The following is a 27633-nucleotide window of genomic DNA, read 5'->3' as shown; positions in this document are numbered from 1 at the left end:
CATTTCATTGATCCCTTCCTAGTGCAGGCCCATGGGTCAATTGTAGTGCTTCCCTCTGCTGCTAAATCAGCTAACTCAACATGGACCAGAATAGAACCTAGTACCTTCCTGATTTGTGTGGTTGAGTATCGTATTTAACCGGACGAGTCACAACATGTATTTAGTACCATTTTAATGCCAGATCCATAGTCTAAATTAAAGGTTTTATCATAAAATTTCTTGAACCATTTTGTTACAAAATCATTGTTTTTGTCTTGTTTCTGGAGTTATAAAGTTATTTGTTTTTCTCGTCATGAAGTTGTCTCTCTTTCCACATGCTGATCTTATCAGGCCACTCGGCATGTAATCAGAAGTCTGGTTGCATGGCCTAATCCCAAGCCTCTGCTCATGCTATTTTAGATGGCTGCTAGGAGGCTGTGTGACAACAGCCGCCGGCTAATATCCATCTCTCTGTCTGCTGCGCGTTCTCTCTCGTGCCTTTTTTCTCTCTCGCCAAAAAAATAAATTGACAAACCTTTTTGTTTTCTTAGCAATGATGCCATTCATTTGAAATAAAAGAAAGACATAGAAACATAGAAGATAGGAGTAGGCCATTCGGCCCCTCGAGCCTGCTCTGCCATTTAATGAGATCATGGCTTATCATCCAAATTCAGTACCCTGTCCCTGCTTTTTCCCCATATCCCTTGATCCCTTTAGCCTTAAGAAATATATCCAACTCCTTCTTGAATATATTTAATGAATTGGCCTCAACTGCCTTTTGCGGTAGAGAATTCCACAGGTCACCACTCTCTGGGTGAAGAAATTCTTCCTCATCTCTGTCCTAAATGGCTTACCCCTTATCTTTAGACTGTGACCCCTGGTTCTGGACTCCCCCGCCATCGGGAACATCCTTCCTGCATCTAGTCTGTCTAGTCCTGTTAGAATTTTATAAGTTTCAATGAGATCCCCTCTCAGTCTTCTAAACTTCAGCGAATATATAAGCCCAATCGACCCAATCTCCTCTCATATGTCATTCCTGCCATCCCAGGTATCAGTCTGGTGAATCTTCACTGCACTCCCTCCATGGCAAGAACATTCTTCCTCAGATAAGGTGACCAAAACTGCACACAATACTCAAGGTGTGGTCTCATCAAGGCCCTGTACAACTGCAGCAAGACATCCTTGCTCCTGTACTCTAATCCTCTCCCTATGAAGGCCAACATACATAGAAACATAGAAGATAGGAGCAGGAGTAGGCCATTCGGCCCTTCGAGCCTGCTCCGCCATTCAACGAGATCATGGCTGATCATCCAACCCTAGCACCCGGTCCCTACACCGACAGCCATCCCACCCAAGCCCTATCCCCGTAACCCCACGTATTTAATCCCCCCTAACACTAAGGGTCAATTTTTTATCATGGCCAATCAACCTAACCCGCACATCTTTGGACTGTGGGAGGAACCGGAGCACCCGGAGGAAACCCACGCGCAAACGGGGAGAATGTCTGTGTGGAGTTTGCACAGTCACCCGAGGCCGGATTTGAACCCGGGTCCCTGGCGCTGTGAGGCAACAGTGCTAACCACTATGCCACCATTTGCCTTCTTAACCACCTGCTGCACCTGCGTGCTTACCTTCAGCAACTGGTGCACAAGGACACCCAGATCTCGTTGCACTTCCCCTTCACCCAATCTATTGCCATTCAGATAATCTGCCTTCCTGTTTTTGCCACCAAAGTGGATAATCTCACATTTATCCACATTATACTGCATCTGCTATGCATCTGCCCAATCACCCAACCTGTCCAAATCATCCTGGAGTTTCTCGGCATCCTCCTTGCAGCATACACGCCCACCCAGCTTTGTGTCGTCTGCAAACTTGGAGATAATGGCCCAGAGATTCGGGTCGGGGGCTTCCCGTGGGTGCAAGCCCCCGACCTGCACTTACCTTGCGCGCCGGCAGTTGAGCTCTGGGCTCCCGTGGAATTCCGCTCCGGGGCCTGCTCCAACTCCCGGCACGCTGTGCTTGCGTGTCCCAGGGGCATAGTTAGTGCGATGTGTCCCCTGGGATCACGTGAGCCATGGGCAGCCACTGGGATCACGTGAGCCATGGGCAGCCAATCGGAGGCGGGAAAAGCCCATTCATAAGATTGACAGGAAGACCTGTCTAAACTTATGAATATACGGGCCCCAAAATAACAGTAAACCTTCAAATAAATTGTTTTTTTAAATCACACTTTTTAAATAAACTATAAATTACATTAAATAACTATTTTAAACAATAATTTAAATTTTTGAAAAAAGTAATTTTATAAAAAAACAGGGCTAAAAATAAACTTACCTTGCTTTAAAGTATTTAAAAATAATAATCCTGTGGAAAAAATGTTTTAATTTTAATTAATTGACCACTTACCTTATAAAATGCAGGCCTTACGCCTGGTTTTTACATTTCTAAAATCTAAAGACTTGCCCTCACGGAAAAACCTGTTCAAAAAAAACCAAAAAAACAAAAACAAACGCAAGTTCAAAGCGCACGCGCAGACTCCCGCGTGCACGCGCTCGACCTCTGAACCCCTTCGTTCAGAGGAACGGAAGTGCCGGTTTCCCGCGCATGCGCAGTGCATGCAAGAAACCGGCACTTCCATCGGGTCCACGCGTGAGTACCCCGTGCATACTCACGCGTTGGGACCCGAATTTCTGGGCCATTACATCTAGTTCCCTCGTCTAGATCATTAATATATATTGTGAATAGCTGGGGTCCTAGCACCGATCCCTGCGGTACCCCACTAGTCACTGCCTGCCACTCGGAAAAAGACCCGTTTATTCCAACTTGCATTTCTATAGCGCCTTTCACGACCACCGGACGTCTCAAAGCGCTTTACAGCCAATGAAGTACTTTTTGAAGTGGAGTCACTGTTATAATGTGAGAAACGCAGCAGCCAATCTGCACACAGCAAGCTCCCACAAACAGCAATGTGATAATGACCAGATAATCTGTTTTTGTTACGTTTGTTGAGGGGTATTGGCCAGGACACCGGGGGTACCTCCCCTGCTCCTCTTCGAAATGGTGCCGTGGGATCTTTTACGTCCACCTGAGAGAGCAGACGGGGCCTCAGCTTAACGTCTCATCCGAAAGATGGCACCTCCGACAGTGCAGCACTCCCTCAGCACTGTACTGGAGTTACAGCCTAGCTTTATGTGCTCAAGTCCCTGGAGTGGGACTTGAATCCGCAACCTTCTGACTCTGAGGCGAGTGTGCTACCAACTGAGCCACAGCTGACACTATTTGTAATGAAACCTGTCGTGGTGGTGTGTTGTGGCGTTACGGGGAAAGGACATGTAGCAGTTCTATCTCTGAAGCTATTAAAACTGTGCTTCCTTAACTTTAGAGATATGATGAATTTATCTATATTATACAGTACAATGCCCAAATCCACACACTATGCACTGGGTAATACAGATTTATACAGTACTGCTAACTCAAAAATGTACTGACTTAAAATATTTGCAGTATCCTCAAAATGGTTAATTTTCCTGAGAACTTGGGTTATGCAATGAAAATTTGAAGGAGGGGAATTGGGCAAGTTTACAAGTAAATATATTGCTGCAGAGCTATATGGTGTAAGCCACTGGTGACTGGATAAAAACACTTTGTTACATTGGCAGTTATAGTACCAGACTTTGGGATTAAGATGCATTGTCTGGAGGTCTGTAGAAGCTCTCAGTGCATCTGATGTGGCTCCTGTACCTGATATGGCAAGCAGAGAGGAAACATGTTCTGTTACTGCAATGAGGTGTTTCAACTTGGTCTTGTACCTATTATTTCTCATTCTCTAAGCTGTACATTTGTGGAGAAGTGTAGAGTAGAGGCCAGATGCTTCAGCACACACTGATCGGGAAAATCCGAACTACCGTGGACTGCTCTCTTTCACCCCCTGGTCATTAACGGTGAGTTAGGCAGAGACCTAGAGAAAAAAATGAAAGACCGACTTTCATTTCTATAGCGCCTTTCCTGACATCAGGATATCCCAAAGCGTTTTATAGCAAATGAAGTACTTTCTGAAGTGTAGGCACTGTTGTAATGCAGGAAACACGGCTGCCAATTTGCGCACAGGAAGTTCTCTCAAACAGCAGTGATAATGACCAGATAATCTGTGTTTTAGTGATGAAAGAGGAATAAATATTGGCCCAGGACACCCAGGATAACTCCCCTGCTCCTCTTCGAAATAGTGCCATGGGACCTTTTACATCCACCTGAGAGGGTAGACAGGGCCTCGGTTTAACGTCTCATCCAAAAGACGCACCTCAGACAGTGCAGCACTCTCAGTACTGCACTGGAGTGTCATCCTAAATTTTTGTGCTCAAGTCTCTGGAGTGGGACTTGAACCCACGACCTTCTGACTCCGAAGAATGAGCTACCTGTTGAGCCACAGCTGACAGGTTCATTTGTCAGTTTTCTTGTTTGGGGATGACTTGGAGAGAAGAGATAGGGAGGGGGGAAAATTACCTTCTAAAAATGGTTCTATTCCCATGCATGATTATTTATTACCTTCAAGCCTGCAGAATTCAGCAATTGCTACTGTACAATTACATTGTGGTACGTTTCTGTAACAGTCTGTGCCATGTTCCACATGGGAACTGTTGAAATTCACACTGTTGCAGATCTGAAAACCACTTCCTCTTTATTCCTACCATCATTAGTATTTATTATTCTTTTATTTTGCATAGAACAAAGGACAACGCAACAAGGTCAAGTGTACTTTCTGCACACACAGACTGGGGTGAGCACATGGCACGATCCTCGAGTACCCAGGTAAAGGAAACCTGGCCAAATGGGTCGTCTTTGGTGACAGAGACTCGACAAAGCCAAAATTATTTCAGTTTGTGATAGAAAGTATAAGCTGTTTGTGAAGGCCAGGCATTATGTCTTCTGATTCTGTTAAATTTGGTATATGAAATTGGAGGTACTTTTTCTGTGTTTGTTGCAATTTGGTTTGATGTGCAAAAAGAATGAATGATTACGCTTTTTAAGGATTTGAATTTTAGATGCACACTTAAAACTGCCTGATCAATGGCAATTTATTTATACTTCAATTTTATTTCCCCTTTAAGGTTTCCCTGCTGCCTTCTGCACCATATACTGGTTCCCTATGAAGAGAGTAGGCAGTTCATCTGACCCCAGGACTTTGCCACTGTTGGGTTCTCAAGAGGAGCCTGGGGCTCCGTGGGCATAGCTAAGATTGGGAATTCTTCCTTTGAGGAATCCCTGCTACTAGTAGGTTGCGAAGTGGAGGCAAAGCACTTCTGCACAAGGGTGGAGAGTGAATCTACCTAGGCTGCTGTTGCAACCCAATTGGCACCCCGTTAAAGAAAATGTTCGGCAGAGACCTGAGAGTAGGTCAGCTGCCTTCTGTCTTGGCTAAGGAGTAGCGCAGTTGTGGAGCGGGAGAATTATCTGAAAGAGGGAAAAATTTGGTTAATGAGGGGGATTTTTAAAAAGCTTTTAAGTAAATATGGCAATCCGATTTTAAGCACCCTTGTTGCTGGCAATGTAGCAGAGCATAGATATGTGTTATATTTTGTGGTAAAAGTAAAATGTTTGTTGAAAAGTGGGTTGCTATACACTTTGGGAAGAACTACCAACATATGAATGTGAAAGGTACCAGAACATTTGCTTTTAATGGATTTATTCCTTGGGCTAAAGCCATTTGGCTGAGACCTGCAGTTAAAATGTAGATTAATGACATGACAACCTAGTTTTGAGGCCTATGCAGGTTTTGTGAGCTTGTATCTTGGGATACTAAAGGATTCTAACAGAAAGTATCAAGTTCTTGGAACACTCTGGTTTTTCTGACATTATGGAATTGTATTCCTTACCATTTTAATTGGTTTGGCATGAAGTAAGCTGAGGTAGCCGTCTATGTTTGTTTTGCAGGGATCTTAGCAACGTAAATTGTGAGGAACTAGGGCCATTGCCTCCGGGCTGGGAAATCCGCAATACGGCTACAGGAAGGGTCTACTTTGTTGACCACAACAACAGGACAACGCAGTTTACAGACCCACGGTTGTCTGCTAATTTGCATTTTATTTTAAAGTAAGTAATGGAACATCCTTTGTTGTCACCGATTTATCCCCATCCCCACCCGCTTTTTTAAAATTTCAAAACTATTTTAGGGAGTGAATTTCAAACGTCGTTTTTGGATGTCCCATTATTTAAATTGGTATTGTGGTTTTTTTTTCCAATGCAGCTGTTTAAACAGCACTTGAAAACAGATATTAACATCAATCTGGAATAGTTTGATTGTACAGTTATTAAATTGTCCCATCAAAACATTTGAAATTTGGCTATTAGCAAGCTTTAAATAATTCAGATTTGCCAACTGCTCTGATTTATGTCAAACCTTCCAGACTTTTCACAGAAATGTTTTGTTACCAAACGGTTGCTCTTTTATGTTCTGCCCTTTACTCAGAATGTCTTGCTTTGAGGGGGGAAAAAAGGCACACTTTTGTTTGATGATGATCCCATCTGATGGTTCAAATAAATGTGTTTAACATTTTTCTTTGGTGGCAAGCACCTGAAGTGTCTACAGCAGTTTCCTCCTATATAGCAGAACTACTCAATCCATGATCTAATGGAAATAACCAGTAGCAAAGACCCAGAGGCTGAAAAAATAACTAACAGCAATTTGTACCAAACAAAACTTCCCAGCAGTTAGAGAGACGTGTGTTGTATGGGTTTCAATCTGGCGGAGGGCAAGTGTTTAAAACCAAGTGAACGTAAAGGTTTGTGTAGTCAAATGAATTTCCAGAATGGCTGCAGATAGATTCACCAATCAAAATACAGTACGATCACTTAACAAGAATCCTATTAATGGGGCCATTTGATTAAAGACCACATTATTCTGGTGTAGAAAATTCCTTGTACGTTCTAATGGAAAAAAATTGCTTGCTTGTTGGAACAATTTATGCTCTTTTTATACAGAATTCTTGTTTCTTGATACCGCAATGTTAAATTCATCTTGAGACACCCAGTCCGGTGAATGGTGCATCCAACAATTTCATTTTTAAATTCATTTTTATACATGCAAAACGATGCTGCAAGTGCATTGAACATAGAATGTTGTGTGCTAACGAGAGGGGAAGTCAGAAAGGGTTGCAATTTTAGGGTACATCTGTTTTAGTTCTGGGGGGGTGGGGAGGCTAACTGGGATAGTGTGCATAAGCTTTGGAACGTTTGGATAAATGGGACATTCTTTCCTGGCAGATTTGTTCTGTTTGAGAGCTTCCGCTACAGCACCTTCAGACAGCATCCTATGAGGACAGCACTGACGGTTGATCATTCTCCTAACCCCAAAATACCTTAATCATACTTTTTGTTTGGAGGGAGGGGTGAATCAGTAGCCCTGTAAATGCAAAGGGATAATAACTATTGGAAGGATTTGTATATTTTATATCGATGGATCATTGGGGTGGTAGTTACAATTCAATGTAAAATAATTAATATGGGAGCACAGACCTTAAAAAAAAAAAGGGAGCATATGTTAAATGGAACAGTCATGCAGTAGCATAAATCAAGAAAGAGATCCATGACTTATAGTGGAAAATCTATAAATCTTTGCAGTGATTAGCTGCAGCAAAAAAGACAAATAATAACTGGACTGCATTAGCAGAATAATAGAGTATATAGCTGAAGAGATTGTATTGCTGCTGTACAAGAAATTGGTCAGGTCACCATTTGAAATACTGTGTAACATTCTGATCATTTAATTATAGAAATTATATTGCTGTTGAGAGGGTACAAATGCAGGCAACAGATACGATTGTGGGTAACAAGAATTTGTCATGAAAAATGGTTAAGGAAATTGGGCTTATTTTCTTTGGAATAGATTGCAAGGTATCCAATTAAAGCGGTCAAGATTATAGAGGGAATCGGAAAATTGATCCTGACAAATTGTTCACTGTGGTGGTGGGTTCAAAAATTAGAAGGTTAAGAGTTAAGAAGGCAGGTTGGGTAGAACGTTTCCCACACACAGCGTAATAGTGTTGTGGGATTAAGTTGCCAGGAAAGGACATTGAAGTGGACAGTGCCTTGGGATGTTTTACTATGTTAAAGGTGCAAGTTGTTGTTGTATTTCTCAGGAAAATATTGAGGAATGTGGTGAGAAGGTGGATAAGCGAGGTTCATCTATGAAAAACTTGTTTGGTCCTAATAACCTTTTCTAGTTCCTTTTTTATTTAAAAAAATCTGTATTGGTGTCAAGACTAAAGTGATTTTTTTTAAAGATATGGTGCTGTTGTCTGGTTATTGAGGGCACATCTGCTTATTGGTTATGATGGCTGTAGGTAGCATTTTGTTTTTGTTTGGGGGCAAAAATTATTTTTCTGTTTCTGGCCCAAGTCCAATAGATGTGTAAACTGTTGTTGATTGAGGCACAACACCTGCCCAACTAAATCCTTGCCAGGTTATTCAGAAAGTCACCTGCACAACTGATCATGTGGTGCTGTGTTGATGTTTTAATGTGACAATGCATACACTAGCACCCGCTCGCCAGTATTTCAGTTTAACTTGTAATAAAATAATATTCCCCTCGGTAGACTTTATAAATATTAAGTGATGTTGCTTTTTATTTTACATTTTTAATGTTAAACTTTGCACCATCTGGCACGAAACATTGCAAGTGAAGAGTTTTCAATGAAAAATATGAAGTGGATTTTTGATTAATTTCTGTACCTTTTTTGTTTTAATTTCTTTTATCATGGGTACTGTTCTACAGGAGGGACTCGAACCAAGGACCGAATCTACATTACCAACATACCAGGTGAAGTAATGAAAGCATTGCCTAAAGTGAAGTTATTTATCTTTCATCCATTGATACTTCTCAATCAGAATGACTTGAATTGGGTGGGTGGCTGGAGAAGTCAGAGAGAAAGTAATGTTAGGCGAACTGAGCTGTATATCCTGACCATCAAGAGGAGAAAACCTCTGGGGTAGGTACCCCTCCCTATTTGTTAATGAGTCCGATTACAAAATGCTGCCCAAACCCAGCAAAAACACTGCAAAAAGTGCAGCATTTTGAGAGATATCAAAGAATCAAACACAAAAGTTGGGAACATGAACAAGATTGATCTTGGAAATGGGAATTAGTGTGGAGAAGTGATGTTCTGTATCGCAAGCTAGAAACATGTTACGTAGTTGCTAACTCCTAAACATAATAAACTGGAAAAATAGCTAACCCCATATATTATGTGTGGAAACTCCCAATCTTGGAACTGAAAATGAAATTACCAAAAGTAACAGATATATGACAGGACTCTGAGGTTTGGGAAAAAATTACACTGACCTAACTGTCTAGCCCAATGGGTGGATAAGTTGTTGCGCAAACCTCACTGGTGATTGATTTTCTATAAACTAAGTCATATTGTTTATCTTGTACTGCACATCAGAACATAAGATTATAAATGTCTATTCTGTGGGGCATTTCTGCAGAAGGCAGCTCATGTGCGGTATTACTGAGCTGCTGTGAAGTGATATGGTCACAAAGTACTTGGTAAGGTTAGTGCAGAAGCAGGCAGTCTGGTGTGGATAGGTAGAAGATGGGCAAGGTTTTCATTAATATTTTAACAGGTAATTTTCAAGAAATGGACACCATACAAAAGATTAAATGACTGGTAGAGAATGGTATGAATGATTTGAAACACCACTGTAATTGGATGTGCACGTTTGTGGGTAATGTGAAGATTTGTACTATTTTGGGATAGGTTCAGAAATATAAACTCCTGCAAATGGTACCAACTGGCAATACTATAGTATGGGTTGGGCAGAAAGTTCTCACTTTAGAGATTGTAGCTCTCCCTTCACCTTGTACAAAAATCATTGGTGAATTATGTCCTTAAGTGGTCTGCTGTGGACTAGTCATGTGCTTTTTAAAGAACAATAACTGCATTCATAGAATCAGAGAAATTTATGACACAGAAGGCGGCCTTTCGGTCCATTGTGTCTGTGCCTGCCGAAAGAGAGAGATCCAGCCTAATCCCACTTTCCAGCTCTTGGTCCGAAGCCTTGTAGGTTACAGCACTTCAAGTGCATATCCAAGTACTTTTTAAATGCAGTGAGGGTTTCTGCCTCCACCACCCTTTCATGCAGTGAGTTCCAGACCCCCACCACCCTCTGGATGAAAAAAGTTCTCTTCAATTCCCTGCTAATTCTTCTACCAATTACTTTAAATCTCTGTCCCCTGGTTATTGACCTCTCTGCTAGGAGAAATAGGTCCTTCCTATCCACTCTATCTACGCCCCTCATAATTTTATACACCTCAATTAAATCTCCCCTCTGCCTCCTCTGTTCCAAAGAAAACAACCCCAGCCTATCCAATCTTTCTTCCTAGTTCAAATTCTCCAGTCTTGGCAACATCCTCGTAAATCTCCTCCGTACTCTCTCTAGTGCAATCACATCTTTCCTATAATGTGCCAGAGGGCTGTTGTTACCCATGCTTGGGTCACTGCCTTCAGGATACAAGACGGGCAAGAGAGAAAGTCAGAGAGAACATTGAGGAAAAGAAGAAAAACATACTTTTTTAAAACTAGAGGAAGCAGACCAAAGAATAAAAAGATGTTAATCATTCTTTGGAACTTTTTAAAAGTGGGTACTACTGTTGAGACTCTCTCTGCCCCTCCACCTCCCCATGAGAAATGTTATTTTAACCCTTCATACATACAGGATACTATACTCCAGTTGGGAATAGATTGCTGATTTCCTTTGGTTTCTGAAGAAACCCGGATTGCATGTAGCCCACCTGTAGAGAGTAAAATTGAGATTCTACTACTGACTGTCTAAGTACCTGGACTTTGTAACTCATCCTTGTAATATGTTTTGGGCAACATGTCATAACACTCTTTGTTAGAATATCTCTCCTGTGTTGCACATCTGGGCTGTAGCAGCCATTCGACCCATTGTGCCTGTGCCGGCTCTTTGATGGAGCTATCCAATTAGTCCCACTGCCCTGCTCTTTCCCCATAGCTCTGCAAATTTTTCATTTTCAAATATATATCTAATTCCCTTTTGAATGTTACTATTGAATCTTCTTCCACCACTCTCAGGCATTGAATTCCAGATCATCATAACCTGCTGCATAAAATGAATTCCCCTCATCTCCCCTTGGTCTTTCCCTTTGCCTCCAGCTCGCATAGTTGCAAGTGCACTTAAGTTGCATCTGTTGTTCTTGTGTTGCATAGAGTTCCTCTTGGTCGACCTCTAGCTCTTTTTCCTTTGGCTTATATTTTCATGTTTGCTTGGGGACCATTGTGCTCGGTATTCTCAGAATTTGGCCAATGTAGGTCCAACTTCTCTTCTGGACTGCAATAATCAGTGGTGGCTCCCTGAAGTACACTTCGATTTGTCACTTTGTTAAACCATCTGATGTTAAAGAGCCTGTGTGATGCCCACACTGCCAGAGCCGAGCCCGGATAAAGGAGCAGGGTTGTGCACAGGACTAGCAAACCTGCAATGTAAAACTGCTTGCTACAGAAACAGAAATCGGAAGACGACAATCATGAAACACAAAAGCCTCGGATCAGTGCACAGGTTGCACCCTCTGAATGAGGGGGAGCTAACAACAAACCAAGTCCCACTGGTTCTCTACAAATGTATTTGGACGTTTAGTCAAGGAGTTAATCACATATTTTAATGTCATATGTTAAACTCTAGGTTAGTACCTAAAAGGTTAACTCTATATAGAGGACATATAACAGGGCACAAAAAAAATCATCCACTGAGTAACATTATTTATGTTATCTTACAAGGGTGAGTGACATTATTCAAGTCCAGCTTACCAGCAGTTTACTTTTCTGTCAACCACTGAGCATGACCATGGGTTTGTTTACCTCGGATTGAATTTTACAAGCGCTGCTTTTTAACAGCTTGAGATAGCTTTATCCTGTGGGGACTTAGGAGTGGAGAAGGTTACTCAGGTTCTCTGATGGAGTTCCTATACTGTCGTGGGGTAGGCAGTGAGTTCAAATGGGAAATTAGTATATTGTGGACAGTTTTAAAAAGACAAGTTTTCTTTTATTAGTTCTAATAACTGACATTAGGGAGGGCGACTGCTGTAAAAGTCTACAATCACTGCATATACACACCATGTAACAGAATGTAAGAAGTTTTTTTTTAATGTTTCAAAGATCGGTCTACACGTGTGTGGTCAAATGCTTTAATATATAAAAAGTTATTTCTTGCTCCCCTCTGGATCCGCATTCTTCCGCCCACCCAAACCCACAATTTACTCTTCTACAGTTGAGAGAACATGCAGGTGTCCTGTTCCTGAGACCCAGTGAATACCACTCTGTATCTGGCTGCTGGCAGGTGTGGAAGAGTGTTCTAGGGTGACATGCTGTCTGATTTGAAACGTACTCCTTCGCCCTCTCCCCCGGTGGGGAACTACTTAGCTTCCACTCATCACAGTTACTGCTGATAACCAGGGTCAGGAGCTCGTCGGCACAGAGTTGTAGGCTCAATCCTCCGACCGACTAAGTATATTTTCCCCCATTTTCTAGCGTCATAAGTTAGACTGTTTTAATATACATGTGCAAGTGTGTGTATGTACATATCTATGTATTCAACTGCCTGGTGTGAGCTGGTGTCCTGTCTGTCAATGAAGCAGCCAAAGCAACAGATGTTAGAAGAAAGGACAAAGGTTATGGGTTCGTGGAAAAATTGTTTATAGTAAGAAAAATTCAGTGGCCTGGAAAGGCAGACAGTTTTTGGTAAATACTCAGACACCACAGTGGTTGAGGGATGCTGCTTTATATGCTGCTCTTAGCAGAAGCATGTAATAAACATCATTACGAAAAACCACTATCCTATCTTGATGACTGTCTGCTTATCCCAACTTTATTTTCACTCGTCTCGGTGGACCTCTTATTGGATGGAGTCCAATGCTGGTGTAATCTGGGTGGGAACCACAAGCAGCGAATGTTTAAATGTATTTATTCAGGGTCTAAATCCATAAATAGTATTGACTTTAAAAGGACTTTTTTTCCTCTACTCAATTTAGGTTTTCCACTCCCCTCTCCCAAGTAACGAGCACCATTTTTCGGCTAAGACAGCAGACAAGTAACCTGCCCCCAGGCCTCTTCTGTTATTAGCTGGCTGCTGGCAGACACATTAGAGTGGCCTATGTTGACTTGCCCTCCAATTTTCCTTCACTCCCTCCTTGTGCGGGCAACATATAACCTTCATTCAGTGCAACCCCTTGACAACCTGAGGTCTGGAGTTTGCAGTGCCAGGAACTGTGGGCATTCTGTTGGTACATTTCTCTGTCTCTTACTTTTTAATGATGCAGTTTTACTGGAACATTTTTTGGTGCAATGCAAGTGAATACTGCGGACCTGGACTGCCTGCTCGCAGCACTCTCTAATCTAGAAAGCCGATCTGTGTACGCATAGTTAAATGCACACAGAGAGCTCCATTCAGCAGCTTCCAAAATGTCAGTGAAATGTTTTAAGTTCTTAATGATGGAAAAGAGCAAATCATCCTGTCGGCCCTTTTCTAACTTTGCAAAGAATCCAGACAGTCTGCTGACCTCCCTTTTAACAAAGTTTCGGAATTCTGCTTCACACTTGTACTGCAACTGGTGCTGTTGCTCCTATTAAATTATGTTCTGAATGGATTCTAAAATTAATATCTATGTTTGCTGCTGTTTATTGTTTGGGATCTCTGTCCTTTTCCCTTTTCTGCATTTTATTTGAATCTGGGAATTAAGTAGTGAATATATTTAATAGGCTTCGAAAGAAATGTTAAAGCCGAGATCCTGTTTGCGTTTCAGTTTGATGTTAAGCTGCAATGGGAATGTAGAAGGATGAGATCAAAGGAGCCAATGGGCCTCCGCTATCCAAACGTATCTTGCAGGTTAAAATTTGTCTGCCTGCCTTGTAGCTTTATTATGGTGTTACGATGTGTAAATATGGGAAACTCGCTTCTTGCTGCTTGATCAGCAGTGATCCAATGATAGCTGCACTGCAGTAGAAACGTTGCAAAGAGACAAATCTAACTGGGTTGAAGAGTCGGCTGCAGACTTTGCCCTTGGAGATTGAATTTCTGATGATATTGGCAATTTTTAAGAGGAAATAGTTTGCTGGCATGCCAGACTTGAAAAACCAAGCCAAACATTTTTGTGGTTGCAGTTTCTGTAAGACTATTATTGAAATGCTTTCCAAGGTAAATTGGATGACTCTGTTAAGGTGGTTGTTTCACCTCTATATTATGGCAAAGTGACTCTAGTTCCTAGCAACCATATTGCTTTCATGTTATACTGTTGTAATCCTCCTGTGTTTTAAGTATATAACTTTATTGTGCCTCATACATTACTATCAGGTTTATTAAAATGTGTTTTTAAATGCCTTTGAAAGGCAACTGAGGAACCAGAGGAAAATGCCTATCTATAGTTGTAATGAAAGTGGCAGTTCTGTAATTGAAGTTACTTTGTGTATTCATCCCCGACTTTACATTCTCTTCCCACCCCACCCAATTTGTTTGTTCTCCTGTTCTGTACCTATTTTTGGTTAGTAGGATGAACAACAGCCTACTCTTAGATTTTGTCAAAGCAACTTTGCAAGGGACCAGTAGGACTTAGTGGTGTAAGTTGGCTCCACTTACCTATCTTCTTGTTGGAGTGCTTTTACTTCCTCCATGAAACTCTTGCCCCTCATCTCCTGTCACCACCAGGCTCAGGCTGAGATCAGAAATCATGTTGAGTTTTGAACGGATTGTGTTGTTTATGCCATCACCCCATGAACAGAAGTACAGTCCAAGTAGATGATCATAAAGTCAGGAATAGTGGTGAAGTTGTTCTTTGCAGGTTTTCATATGCTTTACAGCGTGAAACATCTTAAGTGGGCTCAAACATGTAGTTTTTATTGCTAGATTCCACAATATGGGTGGTGCAGCTTATTTGAGGATGAATTGTTGTGCCACGGAATGATGGGATGGGACACAAGTTTGTGCCTGCCAGATCCCACGGAGAGGCCAAGTCCATCCTCCCAGGGAGAGAATAGTCCTCTCTGGATGCTGTTGTGTTCCTCCGAGTGGCCACTGCAGGGCAGCATTGGTAGAAGCAGGGCGCAGTTCGTCTCCTACTCTTTTCAGCCAGGGTGCATTGGCGGTGAGTGACATTTGAAGGCCTTGAAGCAAAAGGAAAAGAATATAAAATAATCCGCCCAGAAATCTGTGTTGCATTGGCACTTTTTTTTACTATGGGGTGGGGAAGGGCTTTCAGCAAATCTGTACAAATGCTTAAGTCTTAAATGAAGCACAAAAAAAAATCCCAATTTTTTTGATGATGGCAGATAATCCTGAGAGATGGATGTGCATTTTAAAGAGACAGTGTTGCATAAATCTATTTTGTTAAACTTCTAAGAAGTTGCAGGTCAAAAAAGTGAAGATTTCAGCATACATTCCCCGAATCCAGTGGCAATATGGGTTTTGCTGTGTATATTCCCATTAAAAGTTTGAATGTTCAGAAATCTGTTGTGTACGTTGCACATTTTTATGCCCTCCAGCTATAAAGCAGTAACTTGTATACTAGAACGGCCTCACTAATATGGAAACTGTAAAAGGGCTGTGACATACCCTAGATTTTATGGTGAGCAGTGCACTTTTATTTTTAACTTCTTCCAAATGAATGATGTCACTAAATTTTACGATTTAAGCAGTAATCAAATTGTTTAACTCGTGCAATCGTTTATAGGTTCTCATTAAATCTGCATTTAATAAATTTGAGTAATAAATGGATTTCAAACACTAAGTTGTACACCTCACCGTATATTTTAAATAAAGTGCTGGCCACAGTATATGTTGTGCCAACCAGGTTTTTGATACTTTCACAAAATGATTTTCTGTCGAGGAAAGCAATCTCCGTGTGTTGCGCTCGCCCTTTTACGTTTAGTTTGGATGCTGGTTGCACTGGGCTCTGTTGTGTAATGCAGAGACCCAATTGCTAAATAAAGTGCAAATGTAAGGAACCTGCTGCCCACATTAGCTTTACAGGAGTTGATAGACTTAACCCAATGACAGATTTGTGGACCCATATTTTAATGGAGCATAGGAATTGCTCAACGAAAAAAGACCCAAGGCCCATCTAGTTCACCTACCACCATCCTGGTAGTCGCATGATAAAATGATAATAGAATTGTTGACTAATAGCAATCAAGCTCTTATCAATTAGTCTACAACAGACCCAGCCATAACACGAGGAAAACTCCAGTGTTGGAGAGCTTTGGAACCATAGGTCAAAGTCACCTGTTCCTCCCAAGCACACTACACTGACCACATGTCATGTCTCAAATTACTCATATACTGTATCCCAAAATGTTATTTTCTGAAAGAAATCTATCTAATTTGCATTTGAATGAATCAATACTGTCTGCTTCCACCGTCTCCATAGGGAGCCTATTCCTACGGAGATTGACCACTTGCTCCCTGAAATATTGTTTCCGCAGATTAGCTTTGAATTTTTCCCTTCAAGCGCAGGCCATGTCCTCTGGTTCCACTGTTCTGGACAAGGTGAGACAGCTCATCATGGTCCGCATTATCTAGTCCCTTTAAAATCCTAAAATCAGCTATCATCACCTTTCAGCCTTCTCTATTCCAGTGAGAACGTGGCCAATTTACAATCATTCCTCCTAATCTAATCCCTCCATCCCCTCGATCATTCTGGTTGCTCTCTTCTGCGTCCTTTCAATAGCTGCAATATCCTTTGTGCACTGTGGTGACCAGAACTGTACACTATTCTAAGTGTGGTCACACAATGATTTATAAAGTGGCAGGATTACCCCACTACTTTGGCTCAATATTGACCTTTTTAATACATCCCAACAGATTTGCTTTATTCACTGCTACCGAGCATTGTTGCGATAGCTTCAATTTATTGTCAATCGGGACCTTTAGAATCTCTTTCGTTGTCTTTCCATTTAAGTAGCAGTCCCTGCCTGGATTTTTTGTCCCCGTGTAAAGTACTTTGCATTTCTCCAGATTGAATTCATCTGGTACCTGTCTGCCCAATTCCCAAGTATATTCAAACCCTCCTGTAGCTTATTCTGTTGAACTTTGGAGTCCACCACTTTCATTAGCTTTGATGCTGATAGTTCCAGGTAGGTTGTGCTTACATTAAGAATTGCAGCTGACAAGAGAGAGAACAGCACAATTGCTGGCAGCTGCACTCCTATAATATAAAAATGGTCTTTTTTTCCTTTATGTTGAAAGATTAGCTTATTGTGACTTTTGTAAAAGAATCTGAAATGGTGAGTTCCCTGTTTGCTGGGTTGTCGAGGAAGGTGACAAACAGATGCCCACAGATGGAGGAATGGAAACATTTAAGGGCAAATCACTCCAGTGACTTATTGCATAACATTTGCCTGCCTACCTTCTCAACTGGAAGGAAGCATGCACATAGAGGGAATTAAGAGAGGGGCACAAACATCTTGCAACTGTATTGTGCAAGAAATGTATACTCCTTTAAGTAACCTAATTAGTTAGTTGCTAGTCTGGTGCATTGCTTTGCAGAAACATATAAATGCTTATCAAGATTTGGTCCATTTCCTGTGTGCTAAAGTGACAGGCACTCTTGATAAACACGGCCATAAACCTGTAAATATATCTCTGAACTCGTTTAAAGAGGAACTATCACCATCAGATTTTATTCTGAAAATGAAAATGATGCAAAGAATTTAGATTATTTCTAATTATTTCCTGTTTTGTTTTATCCATCCGAGTCAGTTTTTATTTTAAGTGAGTGATAGTCGCATCTTTAAAGATACTGACTTGGATGAATTAGTGAAGTCATCCGTGTGCAGGAGCTGTATTATTGTTGTTCCTGATCATGTTAATAAAGCTTCTTCATACAGTTGAACCCAGTAACACTCTTTACAAGCCTGCACCCCTCTCTGCATTTATGCAAAGAGGCAAACATTTCATACTTGCCCTGGGCAAGGGCCATGCCCTCTGATTTGAAGTGGTCAGGTTCTTCTGATTTGGAAAATGAATGGGTGGGGAAGTGGGAAGTGTTGGTGATATGTTAGAAAATGTCTGCCTAGAATGCTGTTCTGTGATCCACATCGCAGGCTTACATACCATGGGTGAGCTCATTCAAGGGGCTGCTGTTGAGGATTCTATGGTGAAGGTAAACAGAAAACTGGGCATGGGGTACCCCTTCCTCGTCCCTTGTCAGAAGGCAATACGGGAGGAGGTTAGTCCCTGAGATTGAGCGGTGAGGGTGAAAGATTTTGATCCATCATCTCAATCCAACACCAAAGGCCATCCATTTAAGCATTGGGAATAGGAACCTTTGCTCTAACCAGTCAAATGCTTTCCCTGTGCTATCTGAGTTCTAGCCACCCTGTGAACAGTGCATTCACTATACTCTGCTCCTGGGGTCAGTGTGTGCTTAGATCTCAGGATGGTTTTATTAGCTGGCTCCACAGTGAAGTCTGGCATTCGAGAACTGAATAGGATGAGACTTCCTGTTGACTTTTCTGACATTTGTACAGGGAGGGAGATGGAGAGGGAACGAAGCCCATCTTATTTGTAGTGCAGTCTCCAGTCCCATGCAAGAGGAAGCTTGCACGTCATGTACACACAAGCAGGAACCGTGCTCAGACTCGGCAGACGCAATTCATCACTGGGAGCACTGATCTTTGCCCTGGAATGTCTCGAGATAGAAGCGACACAGAGACCATAATAACCTCCAATTTGTTGGTGTTTAGACACAGATGGTTGAAGCAATTTCAGTTGATTGCTTCGTTGACACAGCTTTGATTTGCCATTTTGTATAGTCATTGAGTGTTTAAAAAGATATAGCTGTATCAAGCACTTTAAAGCATTTTTTAAATGTTTTTATTCGCTTATGGGATGTGGGCGTCGCTGGCAAGGCCAGCATTTATTCATTTTTAAAATGAGTCTCATCCTCTTGCACTTTTCTAAAGATGTTCTTGTTTGCTTTCTGAAATCTTGTTGCATGATTTTTTAAATTCAGAAAGCAAATATTTTCTAAATACAGTTCCAAAGCTGTTTAAGAATTACTACTTCTGTTAGAGCACGTTAACAGATCACATTTGGGGACCTGAGTGACCTCTCGCCTTTAGAACCTAGATTGGTAACCAGCCAGATCAGTGGAATGAAATTTGTCTGTCTTTCTTCCTCCCTTATTGAGGCTCCTTTCGATTTAAATAAATTTAGGCAGATTTTCAACACTGTTTCTTAATACTAATTAAGCCAGTTCATAGCTCGTATGAGAAATTGAAGTGTCACAATGATGCTTTAGTGGTGTTCTTCTGAGATTTGGGTTAATGCACACAGTTGGGATAGACCAAAAGGAGCTTTACTCTGCATTTAACTCATGCTATACCTAGCATTGGAATGCTTGTTGTGGATATCAGTGGTGGTGTGGGGCAAGACAAAAAAGCGACATGTATTTCATTTAGTCAGTGCTGATGTCTCTCACTTTGATAGTTCAAGAAAAGTGTTTTTTGTTGAAAACTTGTGTACTTAGTACATGCGCTGTGTGATGTGGCACTGGTCCACACAGACAAAGGTATTCCAGCTTTGGTCCGTGGTCTGTGCTGAGTTGGCCAATTTCAGGAAACAAAAGGTCCTCAGCTTAAACTGAGAGAAATGCAATTCTGCAACTCTAGCACCCCGCCCCTCCCCCCAACCTTACATTGAGCGTACAGCACAGAAACCGGCCATTCAGTCCAACTGATATATGCTCCACACGAGCCTCCTCCCACCCTACTTCATCTAACCCTTTCTTCCCTCGTGCTAATCCAGCTTCCCCTTAAATGCACCTGAGCTATTCGTCTCAACTACTCCTTGTGGTAGCACGTTCCACATTCTTACCCCTCTGTGGGTGAAGAAGTTTCTCCTAAATTCCCTATTGGATTTATTAGTGACTATCTTATATTTATAAATCTAGATTTGGACCCCCCCCCCCCCCCCCCACAAGAGGAAACATTATCTTTACATCTACTGTACCTGGGTAGGTTGGCAGCCTGCTAAGGGCAGGATTACACTCAACAGTCAAATAGTCAACTGACTGTCCAGGCTTTCATGTGAACAATGGCAAGATACCCAAGGGTAGCAGAGCCCAGTGTGGAACTGTACCTCAGTAGGGGTAGCCAACTTCGGGACTGGGCAGGGGCGGAGGGGAGGGGAAAACATTGGAGGAAAACCTCTTTGAAATCACTGTTTTAGAACACAGTTTTAAAGTTGCAAATTTCAGTAAACTGTTCAAATAAAGCAAAATGTTTAAAAATAAGACACAGTTCAGACTTGGCAACATGCCTTTTCTGAAAAGTACCTCAAGGTTGTCTGACAGGTGGTTAATGGTAAAGTCTGAGGTTTAAAAGGCAGACGCTAAAGCTGCATTTGTGGTCTTAAAAAAAAAAAAAAAAAAAAAAAAAATATGCACTAATGAGATGCGTCAGTTTCGAAAGTTATTTTGCAGCAATTTGTGCAATATTGAGAACTTTACGAGGAGTGGTTCCTTATGTGCAAATAAAGGAAACGTCTTGAGCATATAGTTCTGTGGCCGTGATCACTCATTCTCAACCTTGCAAACATTTATCTAGTCAGTCAGTAATTTCCCTATTGTACATATACAATGAAACATAGAAACATAGAAGATACGAGCAGGAGTAGGCCATTCAGCCCCTCGAACCTGCTCCGCCATTCAATGCGATCATGGCTGATTTTCCAAGTTCAGTACCCGGTCCCTGCTTTCTCCCCATACCCCTTGATCCCTTTATCCTTAAGAAATATATCCAACTCCTTCTTGAATATATTTAATGAATTGGCCTCTACTGCCTTCTGTGGTAGAGAATTCTACAGGTTCACCACTCTCTGGGTGAAGAAATTCCTCCTCATTTCTGTCCTAAAAGGCCTACCCCTTATCCTTAGACTGAGCCCTGGTTCTAGATTCCCCGACCATCGGGAACATCCTCCCTGCATCTAGTCTGTCCAGTCCTGCCAGAATTTTATAAGTTTCGATGAGATCCCCTCTCATTCTTCTAAACTCCAGCGAGTACAAGCCCAATCGACCCAATCTCTCCTCATACATCATTCCTGCCATCCCAGGTATCAGCCTGGTGAATCTTCACTGAACTCCCTCCATGGCAAGAACATCCTTCCTCAGATAAGGCGACCAAAATTGCACACCATACTCAAGATGTGGTCTCACCAAGGCCCTGTACAACTGCAGCAAGACATCCTTGTTCCTGTACTCAAACCCTCTCGCTATGAAGGCCAACATACCATTTGCCTTCTTAACCGCCTGCTGCACCTGCATGCTTACTTTCAGCGACTGGTGCACAAGGACACCCAGGTCTCGTTGCACTTCCCCCAATCTATTGCCATTCAGATAATCTGCCTTCCTGTTTTTGACACCAAAGTGGATAACCTCACATTTATCCACGTTCTATTGCATCTGCCATGCTTCTGCCCAATCACCCAACCTGTCCAAATCATACTGGAGTTTCTCGGCATCCTCCTCACAGCACACACGCCCACCCAGCTTTGTGTCGTCTGCAAATTTGGAGATATTACATTTAGTTCCCTTGTCTAGATCATTAATATATATTGTGAATAGCTGGGGTCCAAGGACCGATCCCTGCGGTACCCCACTAGTCACTGCCTGCCACTCGGAAAAAGACCCATTTATTCCAACTCTTTGCTTTCTATCTGCCAACCAGTTCTCTATCCAAGTCAATACCTTGCCCCCAATCCCATGTGCCTTAACTTTACATGCTAATCTCTTATGCTGGACCTTATCGAAAGCCTTGTGAAAGTCCAAATACACCACATCCACTGGTTTTCATTTATCTATTTTACCAGTTACATGCTCAAAAAATTCCAGTAGATTTGTCAAGCACGATTTACCTTCTGTAAATCCATGTTGACTTTGTCCGATCCTGTTACTGTTTTCCAAGTGCTCTGCTATTACATCTTTTATAATGGACTCTAGCATTTACCGGTCTGTAATTCCCCGTTTTCTCTCTACCACTTTTTTTGAATAGTGGGGTAACATTAGCTACCCTCCAATCCATGGGTACTGTTCCAGATTCCATCGAATGTTGGAAGATGATCAGCAATGCATCTACTATTTCTAGGGCCACTTCCTTAAGTACCCTAGGATGTAGATTATCAGGCCCTGGGGATTTATCGGCCTTCAATCCCATCAATTTCCTTAACGCCATTTCCCTACAAATACTGATTTCTTTCAGTTCCTCCCTTTCATCAGACCCTATGTTCCCCGACATTTCTGGGAGGTTATTTGTGTCCTCCTTTGTGAAGACAGAACCAAAATATGTATTTAATTGGTCTGCCATTTCTTTGTTCCCCATTATAAATTCCCCTGATTCTGACTGCAAGGGACCTACGCTTGACTTCACCAATCTTTTTCTTTTCCCTTTCTTAATTAATCCCTTTGTCCTCCTTAGTTGAATCCTAAACTGCTCCCAGTCCTCTGGATTACTGCTTTTTCTGGCCAATTTATATGTCCTCTTCTTGGATCTTGTGCTATCCCTAATTTCCCTCGTTAGCCACGGTTGAGTCACCTTTTTTGTTTTATCTTTATGCCAAACTACGATGAACAAATTCTGTAGTTCATCCATGCGGTCTTTGAATGTTTGCCATTGCCTATCCACCGTTAACCCTTTGAGTGACATTCCCCAATCAATCCTACCCAATTCGCGCCTCAGATCATCGTAATTTCCTTTATTTAAATTCAGGACCCTAGTCGCTGAGTCAACTACTTCATTCTCCATCTTAATGAAGAATTCAATCATATTATGATCGCTCTGACCCAAGGGGCCTCGTACAACAAGATTGCTAATTAATCCTTTCTCATTACATAATACCCAGTCTAAGATGGCCTGATCTCTGGTTGGTTCCTTGACATATTGGTCCAGGAAACCATCCCATAAACACTCCAGGAATTCCTCCTCCACAGTATTGTTACTAATTTGGTTAGCCCAATCTATATGTAGATTAAAGTCACCCATGATGACTGCTGTGCCCTTTTTGCATGCTTCTCTAATTTCCTTTTTAATGCCATCCCCAACCTCTGCATTACTGTTTGGAGGTCTATATACCACTCCCACTAACGTTTTCTGCCCCTTGGTATTTCTCAGTTCTACCCATACAGATTCCACATCATCAGAGTCAATATCCTTCCTTACAATTGTGTTAATCCCTTCTTTAACCAGTAATGCTACCCCACCTCCCTTTCCTTTTTGCCTATCTTTCCTGAATATTGAATACCCCTGGATGTTGAATTCCCAGCCTTCGCCACCCTGGAGCCATGTTTCCGTAATCCCAATCAAATCATATTCGTTTACCTCTATTTGCGCAGCTAATTCATCCACCTTATTACGAATGCTCCTCGCATTAAGACACAAAGCCTTCAGGCTTGTTTTTTTAACGCTCTTAGACCTATTAGAATTATTATTTACTGTGGCCATGTTTGATTTAAACCGTTGATTTCTCTGACTGCCACTTTTGTTTTTCTCCTTCCTATCTTTTGCTTTTATCCTTGTTTCCCTTTCCTCTGTCCCCCTGCTCAGGTTCCCAATCCCCTGCCATTTTTAGTTTAAACCCTCCCCCAGAGCGCTAGCAAACACTCCCCCTAGGACATCGGTCCCGGCCCTGCCCAGGTGCAAACCGTCCGGTTTGAACTGGTCCCACCTCCCCCAGAACCGGTTCCAATGTCCCAGGAACTTGAATCCCTCCCCCTGGCACCATTCCTCTAGCCACGTATTCATCTGAAATATTCTTCTATTTCTACTCTGACTAGCACATGGCACTAGTAGCAATCCTGAGATTACTACCTTTGAGGTCCTATTTTTTAATTTACCTCCTAACTCCCTATATTCAGCTTTTAGGACCTCATCCCGTTTTTTACCTATATCGTTGGTACCTATATGCACCACGACAACTGGCTGTTCACCCTCCCCTTCCAAGATGGTCTGCAGCCGCTCTGAGACATCTTTGACCCTTGCACCAGGAAGGCAACACACCATCCTGGAGCCTCGTTTGCGGCCGCAGAAACGCCTATCTATTCCCCTTACAATAGAATCCCCTATTACTGTAGCTCTACCCCTCTTTTTCCTCCCGTCCTGTGCAGCAGAGCCACCCCTGGTGCCAGGAAGTTGGCTGCTGCTGCCTTCCCCTGGTAAGCCATCCCCCCCATCAGTATCCAAAGTGGTATATCTGTTTGAGAGGGGGATGGCCACAGGGGACCCCTGCACTATCTGCCTGCGCCTACTACTCTGCTTGTTGGTCACCTGTTCCCTTTCTGCCTGTGCCACCTTTACCTGCGGTGTGACCAACTGATTAAATGTATCCAATCGCTGCTCCAGCACCGCAATGCAGTCTGCCAGTAGCTGCAACTGGACACACTTCCTGCATACATGGTTGTCAGGGACACAGGAAGTGTCCCTGAGTTCCCACATAGCGCAGGAGGAGCTGTTGCTGGGTGGGGAAAAAGTTTTGATGGAGCTTAAAAGATAAACCATGAATGCTGGAAATGTACAGCAGCAACAACAACTACTTGTATTTATATAGCGCCTTTAACATAAACTAATTATTGAGGGGGAGGTTTCAAGAGAGCAAAAAATAAAAATGTCAGCGGAGAAGGCAATAGAGCAAGGTAGCAGTGGGGGAATTAAAAACCAGAGCGTGTCAGGAAGGGACAGAATGTATAAAGATAAAGGTAAAGTAGTAAAGGGGGTAAAAGCAGGAATAAATTGTCACAAAACATATTTAAAAGTTCTTTATCTGAATGCACGCAGCATTCGTAACAAAATAGACGAGTTGACAGTACAAATAACTACACATGGGTATGATCTGGTGGCCATTACAGAAACATGGCTGCAAGGTGACCATGACTGGGAACTAAACATCCAGGGGTATTTGACAATTAGGAAGGACAGACAGAAAGGAAAGGGAGGTGGGGTGGCTATGTTAATAAAGGATGGAATCACTGCAATAGTGAGAAATTATATTGGATCAAAGGGTCAGGATAGTGAAACAGTTTGGGTGGTGATAAGGAATAATAAGGGGAAAAAGTCACTAGTGGGCATAGTCTATAGGCCTCCTAACAGTTGCAACTCTGTTGGTCAGAGTATAAATCAGGAAATAGCTGGGGCTTGTAATAAGGGAACAGCTATAATCATGGGGGATTTTAACTTTCATATTGACTGGACAAATCAAATTGGGCAGGGCAGCCTTGAAGAGTTCATAGAGTGCATTAGGGACGGGTTCCTTGAGCAGTATGTTACTGAACCAACCGGGGGCAGGCAATCTTAGATCTGGTCCTGTGTAACGAGACAGGATTAATAAAAAATGTCCTAGTAAAGGATCCCCTTGGAATGAGTGACTATAATATGGTTGAATTCCAAATTCAGTTTGAGGGTGAGAGAGTTGGATCTCAAACCAGCATACTAAGCTTAAATAAAGGAGACTATGAAGGTATGAGAGCAGAGTTGACTAAAGTGGACTGGGAAAATAGATTGAAATGTAAGACGGTACATGAGCAGTGGTGTACATTCAAGGAGATATTTCACAACTTTCAAGAAAAATATATTCCACTGAGGAAAAAGGAGCGTGAAAGAAAAGACAGCCATCCGTGGCTAAGTAAAGTAATCAAGGATAGTATCCGACTGAAAACAATGGCATATAAAGTAGCCAAATCTAGTGGGAGGATAGAAGATTGGGAAGCATTTAAAAGCCAGCAAAGAATAACTAAAAGATTCATTAAGAAAGGGAAGATAGATTATGAAAGTAAACTAGCAAAAAATATAAAAACAGATAGCAAGAGTTTCTACAGTTATATAAAAAGAAAAAGGGTGGCTAAAGTGAATGTTGGTCCCTTAGAGGACGAGACCGGGAAATTCGTGGTGGGGAACATGGAGATGGCAAAAACGCTGAACAAATATTTTGTATCAGTCTTTACAGTAGAAGACACTCAAAATATCCCAACAGTGGACAAACAGGGGGCTATAGGGGGGGAGGAGTTAAACACGATTAAAATCACTAAGGAGGTGGTACTCGGTAAGATAATGGGACTAAAGGCAGATAAATCCCCTGGACCTGATTGCTTACATCCTAGGGTCTTGAGAGAAGTAGCGGTAGGAATTGTGGATGCATTAGTGGTAATTTTCCAAAACTCCCTGGATTCAGGCAAGGTCCCAGCAGATTGGAAAACTGCTAATGTAACGCCCTTATTTAAAAAGGGAAGTAGACAAAAGGCTGGAAACTATAGACCAGTTAGCCTAACATCTGTGGTTGGTAAAATGTTGGAGTCCATTATTAAGGAAGCAGTAACAGGACATTTGGATAAGCATAATTTAATCGGACAGAGTCAGCATGGTTTTATGAAGGGGAAGTCATGTTTGACAAATTTGCTCGAATTCTTTGAGGACGTAACAAACAGGGTGGATAAAGGGGAACCAGTGGATGTGGTGTATTTGGACTTCCAAAAGGCATTTGACAAGGTGCCACACAAGATTACTGCACAAGATTAAAAAATCACGGGATTGGGGGTAATATACTGGCATGGGTGGAAGATTGGCTATCTAACAGAAAACAGAGTTGGGATAAATGGTTCATTCTCGGGTTGGCAATCAGTGACTAGTGGTGTTCCACAGGGGTCAGTGCTGGGACCCCCAACTCTTTACAATCTATATTAACGATTTGGAGGAAGGGACCGAGTGCAACGTATCCCAAGTTTGCCGACGATACAAAGATGGGAGGGAAAGCAGTGAGTGAGGAGGACATAAAAAACCTGCAAAAGGACATAGACAGGCTAAGTGAGTGGGCAGAAATTTGGCAGATGGAATATAATGTTGGAAAGTGTGAGGTTATGCACTTTGGCAGAAAAAATCAAAGAGCAAGTTATTATCTAAATGGAGAGAAACTGCAAAGTGCTACAGTACAAAGGGATCTGGGGGTCCTGGTGCATGAAACACAGAAGGTTAGTATGCAGGTACAGCAGGTGATCAGGAAGGCCAATGGAATCTTGGCTTTTATTGCAAGGGGGATGGAGTATAAAAGCAGGGAAGTCTTGCTTCAGTTATACAGGGTACTGGTGAGGCCACACCTGGAATACTGCGTACAGTTTTGGTTTCCATATTTAAGAAAAGATATACTTGCTCTCGAGGCAGTTCAGAGAAGGTTCACTCGGTTGATTCCGGAGATGAGGGGGTTGACTTATGAGGAAAGGTTGAGTAGGTTGGGCCTCTACTCATTGGAATTCAGAAGAATGAGAGGCGATCTTATCGAAACATATAAGATTGTGAGGGGGCTTAATCGGGTGGATGTGGGGAGGATGTTTCCACTGATGGGTGAGACTAGAACTAGGGGGCATAATCTTAGAATAAGGGGCTGCCGTTTCAAAACTGAGATGAGGAGAAACTTCTTCACTCAGAGGGTAGTAAATCTATGGAATTTGCTACCTCAGAGAGCTGTGGAAGCTGCGACATTAAATAAATTTAAAACGGAGATACACAGTTTCCTAGCTGATAAGGGAATTAGGGGTTACGGGGAGAGGGCGGGGAAGTGGACGTGAGTCTAGGTTCGGATCAGCCATGATCCTATTGAATGGCGGAGCAGGCC

At 42.2% G+C, this 27633-nt stretch overlaps 1 protein-coding gene across 5 annotated transcripts in view; it reads left to right on the top strand.

The window, feature by feature from the left end:
* The window catches only part of smurf2 (SMAD specific E3 ubiquitin protein ligase 2), a 215705-nt gene that overhangs the window by 162658 nt on the left and 25414 nt on the right, over positions 1-27633 (top strand). For all 5 annotated transcript variants that reach the window (XM_085963890.1, XM_085963892.1, XM_085963891.1 and 2 more), the window contains 3 exons: positions 4704-4788; positions 5911-6069; positions 8750-8794. In XM_085963890.1, coding sequence (XP_085820016.1) covers positions 4704-4788; positions 5911-6069; positions 8750-8794 — 289 coding nt within the window. The remainder of the gene's footprint in view (positions 1-4703; positions 4789-5910; positions 6070-8749; positions 8795-27633) is intronic.

Source organism: Somniosus microcephalus, chromosome 21 (genome assembly GCF_052327205.1).
Source record: "Somniosus microcephalus isolate GS21.2 chromosome 21, FLI_Smic_1.0, whole genome shotgun sequence".
Lineage (NCBI taxonomy): Eukaryota > Metazoa > Chordata > Chondrichthyes > Squaliformes > Somniosidae > Somniosus > Somniosus microcephalus.
The sequence above is the reverse complement of the archived record's forward strand: the minus strand, read 5'-3'. Positions and strand labels throughout refer to the sequence as shown.